Source organism: Hydra vulgaris, chromosome 07, assembly GCF_038396675.1.
Source record: "Hydra vulgaris chromosome 07, alternate assembly HydraT2T_AEP".
NCBI classification, from domain to species: domain Eukaryota; kingdom Metazoa; phylum Cnidaria; class Hydrozoa; order Anthoathecata; family Hydridae; genus Hydra; species Hydra vulgaris.
Window position 1 is genome coordinate 22,660,001 of NC_088926.1, and position 10,000 is coordinate 22,670,000.

The following is a 10,000-nucleotide window of genomic DNA, read 5'->3' on the forward strand; positions in this document are numbered from 1 at the left end:
ATAAGTGCAGTTCAAGATCTGCATGAAAGGTGGCAAGTTCTCCTTCATAACATCCAAATAGACTCTGCTGTTTATTGTGGTATTCTTGGGCATTATCCATAATGGCCCACGTCCTTTGGCAGAAATAGCACCCCAAACCATACAAGACACAGGAGCCTTGACACTGCTAACTGTATATTTTGGCATATATATACAGTTTTTTGGTCTTCTTAGAAAGTTGTTTGTAACATTAAATTGTTTAATACATGTTTCATCAGAAAAAAGAACTTTAGACCTATATTCTCCAGTCTAAATTTTGTAGCGTTGAAATGTTTTTCGATCTTTAAGGTTTTTTAATGATAATAAAGGTTTTTTTGCTGGCTTGCATGCCTTCATTTTGAAATCGACCAAAAGCCTTCTTCTAACTGTTCGGTCACTTACTTTTTTCTCAATAAAAATTTCTTTTGAAATCTCGTGTGCAGATAGCCGTGGATTTGCATGGCTTATCTGGCCAATAAGTTTGTCAGTTCTTGAGGTGGTTGGTCTGGGCCTGCCTGATCTCATCTTTGAAGTAAAACTTAATTGGGGCTCTTCGTTATGCCTTTTTAAAGTTCTGATGACAGTTGATAAACTCACAACCAGCTTTCAGTTATTTCTCTTTGAACTAAACCTTGTTCATATAATGCAGCAATAATTCTTCTTTTTTTAGGTGAAGTCTTGGCATAATATAGCCGATAAATTGCTTATGAATAATAAAAAAACAATAATAGATCGTGAAATATACAAATATGTAACTATAAACATATTGCTATGTAAAAACAAAAGCATCAAACTTTCAAAATTTATACTTTAGATCAAAAATAAATTTTTTTGTCGTTAAATGTTTGTCCCAGACTTTTGGCCAACACTGTATAAATATATATATATATATATATATATATATATATATATATATATATATATATATATATATATATATATATATATATATATATATATATATATATATATATATATATATATATATATAAAAATATGTATATATATATATATATGTATATATATAAATGTCTATATATATATATATATATATATATATATATATATATATATATATATATATATATATATATATATATTTATATATATATATATATACATATGTATATATATATATAAATATATATATATATATATATATATATATATATATATATGTATATTTTTATGTATATATATATATATATATATGTATATATATGTATATATTTGTATATATATTTGAATATATGTAACTTTATAAATATATTTATATATATGTAAACATATTTATTTAAATTTATATAAATTTTTGTCTGCTTTTCTTTAAATATAGTTGAACATTGAGTCTAGCGATTGTAATTTCACAAAAGTGTATTTGTTTTCTGCTAATATAGCGTTTGAAGGTAATTTTTATTAATAATTTTATATTCAAAAAATAAAGATTAAGTTACATTTAAACGTTTGTTACCAATTGTATTGATAAAATTAAAAATACTATAAATATTATTTAGAGTAATAGCCCTACTACCAAAAAATTGCTCTACATCAAGTGTCAGTTACCAATAATAAAAATAGTTTTTTTTAACTATAGCTGCAGTCTAAAACCTCGTCTACAACCCAACCCCGTGTCACAATTAAAAACCAAACGGGTCCCGATTGGTTGTGTTTGCTGGAAAGTGTGCACTTGACCGCAAGCAATGCTAGACTTTAAGATTTTTATGCGTGTTTTGTTGAAAATAATAATTTGGATTCATTAATTTAAATGTCTAATTGAAAAAATTTATATTTATTATAAAAACTTTCTTCACCTTTTCATCTATATCCTTAAATCCTTAATATTGTTTTTTGTTTTTTTTGTTCTGTTTTTTTTCTTTTATTACATTTTACATTTTAAAAAAGCATTTCATTTCAAAATTTACAAGACAAATGTACAATAATAAAAAATTATAAATACATGAAAGTAAAAGAATGCGGGGTCTCGTAGAAGACCGTACGGTCTTGTCGTAAATTTGACGGTCTTTAAAATATATAAGTTGTGCTACAAGCTTCTGCTGAAAATAAAGAGACGTATATTTGTTTTTGTTTTTGCTACCCCAAGCAATGTTTGAATAGTTTATGTGACAATGAATAAATGAGTAATTTAATTGTACAAAAGTAAGTTTATTTAAAACAATATAAATAAAAGTTTATACAATATTCCTATACTTTTCGAAGTTTTACTTCATAAGATTTTAATATGATTTTTCTATGTAAGATATTCATCTATACAAACACATAGAAAGTTGGTTACTGTTACATTTTTAATTTTTATATTGTCAATAAGTAGTTGAGGTATTAATTAATTGGCAATTTATGTTTTTTTATAAGAGGATGGAAAAAAATCCATTTAGCTTTATCAATGTTAAGATATAATTTGTTAGTCTTAAACAAGTTAGATATTTTGATTAACTCTATGTTCACGTAATGAAATAGAGGAGAAATGTTTTTGTGTGACACGAATAAATTAGTGTCATCGGGAAACATAATTGTCGTTAAATCCGAGTCTTTGCATAGATCAATAATATAAATAAAGAAAAAAAGAGGTCCTAATATTGATCCTTAAGGAACTTCACATGCAATATTTAACAAATTTGATGAAAATGTTTCATTAGCGTAAACAAATTATTTACGATTAGTTAAATAACTTTACAACCATTTTAAAACATAACCTGTTATACCTTTGTACTTTTATTTTGTAGCAAGGATTTTATAATCAATAGTATCAAATGAATTCGCTAAACCAATAAATATTCCCAATGTGAATTTAGATTTGTTAAATGAGTCTGATATACATCTTGTGAGCTGAATAATAGTATAGGCTGTTAAATTATTTTTTTCTAATCTGTATTGCAAGTTAAATAATAATTTGTTTGATAAAAGGTGATTGTATATTTTGTTGTACAAAATTCTTTCTAAAATTATAGAAAAGACAGAGAGGATGGAAATTGGACAATAGTGTTTTACATTAGTTTTTTCTCCTAAAAATATAGGAATTACTTTTGCTATTTTTTAATCAGCAGAAAAAGCTTTTTAATGAATAGAGTAAATAAAAATTTGGAAAAGTATGTCTTTTAAAACGTTAAAAATGCTTATAATAACATTCCCATTGACATTTTCGGGACCATTTGCTTTATATGACTTTAACAATTTAAAAGCACTTTCAAACTCTTCAAAAGACAAATCAAAAAAATTTAGATACGAGTTTAGAGGGTCATATGTTACCTTTATTAATTTTTTAGGGTTTGGTTTTTTGGTTTTTTTTCGACAAGGTTTATTCCTACTTGTACAAAATATTTATTGAATTCGGAAGCAATGGTTTTTTTTATCAAGAAAAAGAGTATTATCTACTATAAAACTGAGGGCAAAGATTGCGATATTTTTTTAGCGTTACCAGTAATTTTGTTTACTAGTTGCCAAGTGTGTTTTTAATTTAATTTATACTTTTTAAGCATATCAGTGTAGCAAATTTTATTTGATCGCACCACAATTATGTATAATCAAATACGGAATGGGCATAAATACACACTTAGAAAGAAACCTTTTAATTAAAAATATTAAAACATCAGTAAAGTCTACTTAAAAAGTATAGAAAGATGGTGCAAGTCTTTTCAGGGGATCCATGCAGTTGCACGCTTTTAATGACAACACATATAATTTTTTTTTTGACAACTTGGCCATGACTTCTTGCATGTTTTTTGTTAGCGTGTTTATAACGAGTTAAAGTGCAGGAGAAAAAATGGTCAAATGAACGTTTTCCTTAGATGATGACATTAATGAAGCGGTTAGAAAGAAATGACACCATAAGAAACAAACTTATGGAGAAGACCAACAGGCCAATCTTGTTAAAAGCTTTAAATATGTCATAGGCAATAGCCCTAACTTCTCTGCTTCCGTTTTATTCAAGACAAAACCCTTCAGTCACACCAGTTAGCAAGTCGACTGTAGAATTAAAAACCTAATTTATTGTCTGACAGTAAGTTATTTGATTCAAGACGGGATATGAGGAATTTGTTATTCGGAAACTCAAAGACCTTGCTAGTAACAGAAAAAGACTGATTGAACAATAATTGTGGGGATTAAAATGTTTATCTAAGTTTTTGAAAAAAGGAGCAACCGATGCCATTTTCCAGTAAGTAAGAAAACAAGGCTCAGTCAAACATGTATTAAATAGTTAAAGAGAGTTCTGATGAACACTTTTGCGTGACGATGACAGGAATATTGTTGAGACCACAAGCCGAAGAAGAGTTTATTGGAGATATGACTTAAACAACGGAAGCTGCAGTGGTTCAAGTGTCTAACATAGAGTTAACCTGTCTAACTGGAATGGAGATAAGAGAATGGCTATAAGATTCAAGTGTCAAATGAGAAAACAAGTTCTTTGCAAATAATTCTGCCTTATCCTTAGAAAAGGTAACAAGATCAGTTCCATTAATAAGAAATGGAATGTTAGATCTTCATATGTTAACAACGCTGTTGAAGATTTTCCAAAAGTCTCTAGAGCCTAGCTTCTGAAATAAGGTAAAATATTTATGGAACTGAAAATAATAGAGCTAAACACCAGAAAACACTTTTTGATATCAATTTCTTGCAATAATAACAAGCCATATGTTCTCTTGAGAGTTGTTCTTTTGAAAAAGATTTAAAAAAATGATTAGGATTAAATATAATAGCTGTGCAAGAACGTGAAAACCATCGAGTAGATAGGGGCTTGACTTAAAACCGGCAAGAAAGAATAAAAAACATCCATTCTGAATCTAGGAGGTTAGTTAGGAGGCGCATTTATCTGCTGAGAGAGAAATGCACCATCACAAAGAAAATCACAAAAAGAATCTCAGCCTGCTTTAGGATAGTAGTAAGTAGTCCGATAATAGAGTGAGTCCTAAAAGGAAGAACAAAATGAAAGATTTAAAGAGATCATTGCATGGCCAGTACCACCTACGGGAGAAAAAGGAAAAGTTGAACACAAGCTAGAATCAAATGAAATATATAAATCAAAGAGTGAAGGTAAATGCTGAGGATTGTCGGCAATACAAGTCACAAAGTTAACTATCTTAGTAAACATTGAGAAATGAAGCATTAGAGTTAAGCCATTCAGTAAGATGAGTATTAAAGTCACCAATAACAATAATATTGGAGTAAAGAGTAAAGAGTTGTTTAGCAAAAGCACATAAAAGAATGGTCAAAAGATTTGAACTTTATTTCACGACAAAAGTATTTTACTACAACAAATTTAGAAAAAATCAAAATTTTCAAATTAATTATTCAAAGCCTAAATACTTCGAAACTTAAATATTTAAAAACTTGAAATTTTGATATATTCTAATTTCTACAAAGTAAACAAAATATTAAAAAATTAGCCTTTAGTATAATTTAAACCCTTACTCAATGTCGATAACAGGCGCACCTCATAAATCATACAATGAATCATTTAAGCGATACATCAGGGTGACTTCAAAATTAATAAAATGTTTATTAAAACGTTAAAAATTGTCAATGTTTTAATAGTTTTTAACGTTTCAACAATTATAAACTTTTAAACTATTAGGTAAAATGTTTTTAAATTATATTAGTTAAGTTCAAGCAATCAATTGAAACGCTTCTACATTAAAAAATAAATTAGCTTTGTGCTATTTTCTTTTATCGTTGTTAGGTTTGTTTCTCTTTCCAGCTTATGGCTTATTTATTTTTAGATCTAGTCATTTCTCCTAAAAAGTTACAATCATAAACAATATTACTTCTTCCTTTACAATGCTTTCTTCAATTGCGAGCTATTTTGTGTACATTTCATAGAAGAAGAATTTCATCACGCCTGGGCCGATATAGTTTATTTTTGTGAAATATTTATTTAACTTGCCTAAACACGTTGTCCTTATTAAGGTTCAAAATATTTTCGAACCTGCTTAGCAGCATTTTTTAAATTTTATAGAATAATTTTGTTTTGCTTAGCTCAATCTTTTTTTATTTTAACAACGTTTATCAACTCGTCTATCCATGTTATCCTCATTAGGGCTCAAATTTTTTCTTATTGCCGAGCAGCATTTCTTGTAAATTGATGACTATTAATTTTATCTTGTCTAGCTCTATCTCCTTCATTTTGTCTTCATTTATTTTCCAGTCGTCTACAAGCATTTACACTAATAACTTCTACTTGCCTAATACCATCCTTTCAATATCACTGTTATCATTAAAAATATATTAATAGCAATATTATGACTGCTACTACTCAAGTAATAAATAAACGGAGGAAAGTCTTGGAAAATGTGATCATTTTTGTTTTAAAGTTATATTTTGCTTCAAAATTTATAGCAATCTAGGATTGAAATAATTTTTAAATAAAAATATATTGCAATCCACGAATATTTATCTAAAACTAAATTCAATTCAATTATTCATCCGACATATAAAAAGTATTTTAAATCAAAGTCAAAAAAATACAAAAAAATTAACAATGTTAATGAATCTACCAACATTTGATCATTTTAAAAGACGATTACTTTAGAGTTTGCGTCCTCTTACTATGTTACTTTCCAAATGTTTTGATCCGTTCTAAACTGCGTATCTCAAAGAGTGCAGCAAATTAAAGAAGTTTTTCTTTTATTATTTATTAACATAAAATATGCCACTCGGATGTTTTATTGTCCAGTCGTATACCAAAGACTAGATAGTATACTATTCCGGATACCCAACTAGATATTTTATCCAGGGCATCCCTTGTTTAAATAGGAAAATATGATAGTTAATATATGATAAATCTATCTCCTCTACCTATATATATATATATATATATATATATATATATATATTGATATATATATATATGTATATATGTATATATATATATATATATATATATATATATATATATATATATATATATATATATACATATATATGTATATATATATATATATATATATATATATATATATATATATATATATATATACTTATATATGTATGTGTATATATATGTATATACATATATATATATATATATATATATATATATATATATATACTTATATATGTATGTGTATATATATGTATATACATATATATATATATATATATATATATATACATATATATGAAAGTGTATATATTTGTATATACATATATATGTATATATATATATATATATATATATATATATATATATATATATATATATATATATATATATGTACTTATAATTATATATATAAATATATATATATATATATATATATTTATATATATATATATATACATATATATATGTGTATATATATGTATATACATATATAATTATATATATAAATATATATATATATATGTATATATACATATATATAAATTTATATATATACATATATATATGTGTATATATATATATATATATATATATATATATATATATATATATATATATATATATATATATATACATATATACATATATATATATATATATATATATATATATATATATATATATATATATATATATATATATATATATATATACATATATATATATGTGTATGAATATACATATATATATATATATATATATATATATATATATATATATATATATATATATTTATATGTATATATATATATATATATATATATATATATATATATATATATATATATATATATATATATATATATATGTATATACTTATAATTATATATTTATATATATATATATATATATATATATATATATATATATATATATATATATATATATATATATATATATATATGTATATATATATATATATATATATATATATGTATATACTTATAATTATATATTTATATATATATATATATATATATATATATATATATATATATACATATATATATATATGTGTAAATATATGTATATATATATATATATATATATATATACATATATATGTGTAAATATATGTATATATATATATATATATAAATATATATATTTATATATATATATATATATAAATATATAATTATATATATACATATGTATATACTTATAATTATATATACATATATGTACATATATATATATATATTTATCTTTATATATATATTTATATTTATATATATTTATATATATATATATATATATATATATATATATATATATATATATATATATATATATATATATATATATATATATATATATATATATATATATATATATATATATCTAAGTGCATGTGTGTGTGTGAGTGTGTGTGTGTGTGTGTATATGCATATTGAAAGCATAATTTTCAGGCAAATGCATTTTATAATAACATTAATTATATTTTTAGTTACTTTAGCCTTTAATGATATCTTTGCTATTACTCCTAGTGTTTTAAATGTTTAAACTTTCTTTCTTTTTGTTTAGATATAAATGAGTGTACTAGCTTGGTACCTCCTTGTTCCTGGAGTAATGGAGTATGTGAAAATACCTATGGAAGCTACTTGTGCAAATGCGCAAATGGATGGAAAATAGAAGGAAAAAGTTGTTTGGGTAAATCTAATAAAACTATTATAATCAATAAAAAACTATGAAAAACTAACTCATGAAATTGAATGGCATTAAAAAATATATATATTAAAAATTATATATATTAAAAACTATATGTATTAAAAAATATTTATATGTTAAAAAAAATATATATTAAAAAACATATATATTAAAAAATATATATATTTAAAAATATGTATATATTAAAAAATATATATATTAAAATATATATGTATATATAGAAAATATTTTGCGCGTTGCTATTCAACTACTTTTTCTTTTTTTTGCCGAATGTAATCCGCATTTTTGCGGTAAATAAGTTTTTATGGTATACAAAATCATAACTACACCTTTTGCGTTTAAGTTGGCCAATTTTCACTTTATTTAGGCATTTTCATTTTACTTTTGCAATTTTTACTTAAAGAAATTATAGTGAAAATTGTCAAATTTAAATGAAAATGCCAAAACAAAGTGAAAACTGGTAAACTCAACCGTAAAAAGGTGTCGTAAAAAATTTATTTAAAAAGGTTTATTAATTAAACTTATACAGAAACATTAAGATTAAATGTATTTAATTGCATTTAAGCAAGTTAAAGTAAAACAAATTTTGATTTAATTTCTCAAATTAACTTAAACATACAATTTACAAAAAACAGTAATTTGTAATGAAAAGTCGATCCTGGATTAAAGTTGTCAAAACTTCAAAGAAATTAGACATAAATTTTGGTAAAAACTTATACGTTATCTTTACACGTCCACATCTTAAATAAGTTGTGCAAGTGTGGTGTCCCTACCCAGTGGGCACGCGTCAACCGGGACACGTCCGTCGGACGTCTTAAGTAAGTCCAAACGTCTCTTAGACGTCCAACAGACGTTATCTGGACAAAGCGTTCCGATTGGGTATTGTAAACAGAATATAGACAAAACTTTTTCATCCAACAATACAGATTTGGGAAAAATCTAGTTATTATTAACTGGATTCAAAAAATTGAAATTTTAATTATGCTCTCGACCTACGTCAGCATAAAAGCACTTTAAATATATCTTTTTGTAAAAGCAAATAAAGATTTCATTTACTTTTAAACAGAGTAACTAATCCATGGAATAACTGAACAGGTGAGACTATAGAAGCTAACTGGATTGATGAAATAAGAGCTACCTTGACAACTTTTACAGCGATAAGAATTTTGCATAGAAACAGCTTCTTACTTTATATTTTTGAAAAACAGATCACAAATTTTTCATGTTTTTGTTATACACGACAAAAAAATTTGTATTAATTAGAAACTACCTTAAAAAAAAACTATAAAAAGTTTAAACTTTTCCATTACAATGCCAGAAAAAACAAATTTTTTTTATCGCAAAATTTGTGTTGACTGTTTACAAAGTTCCAAACTTGTTTGTTAAATAAATAAACATATTTCGGTAGACAAATGC

The 10,000-nt window shown here is 24.0% G+C and overlaps 1 protein-coding gene across 7 annotated transcripts in view; it reads left to right on the forward strand.

Annotated features, from left to right (window-relative positions):
* The window catches only part of LOC136082347 (uncharacterized), a 448,050-nt gene that overhangs the window by 311,159 nt on the left and 126,891 nt on the right, over nucleotides 1–10,000 (forward strand). For all 7 annotated transcript variants that reach the window (XM_065801362.1, XM_065801364.1, XM_065801367.1 and 4 more), the window contains exons 23-24: nucleotides 1,355–1,424; nucleotides 8,441–8,566. In XM_065801362.1, the coding sequence (XP_065657434.1) occupies nucleotides 1,355–1,424; nucleotides 8,441–8,566 (196 nt within the window). The remainder of the gene's footprint in view (nucleotides 1–1,354; nucleotides 1,425–8,440; nucleotides 8,567–10,000) is intronic.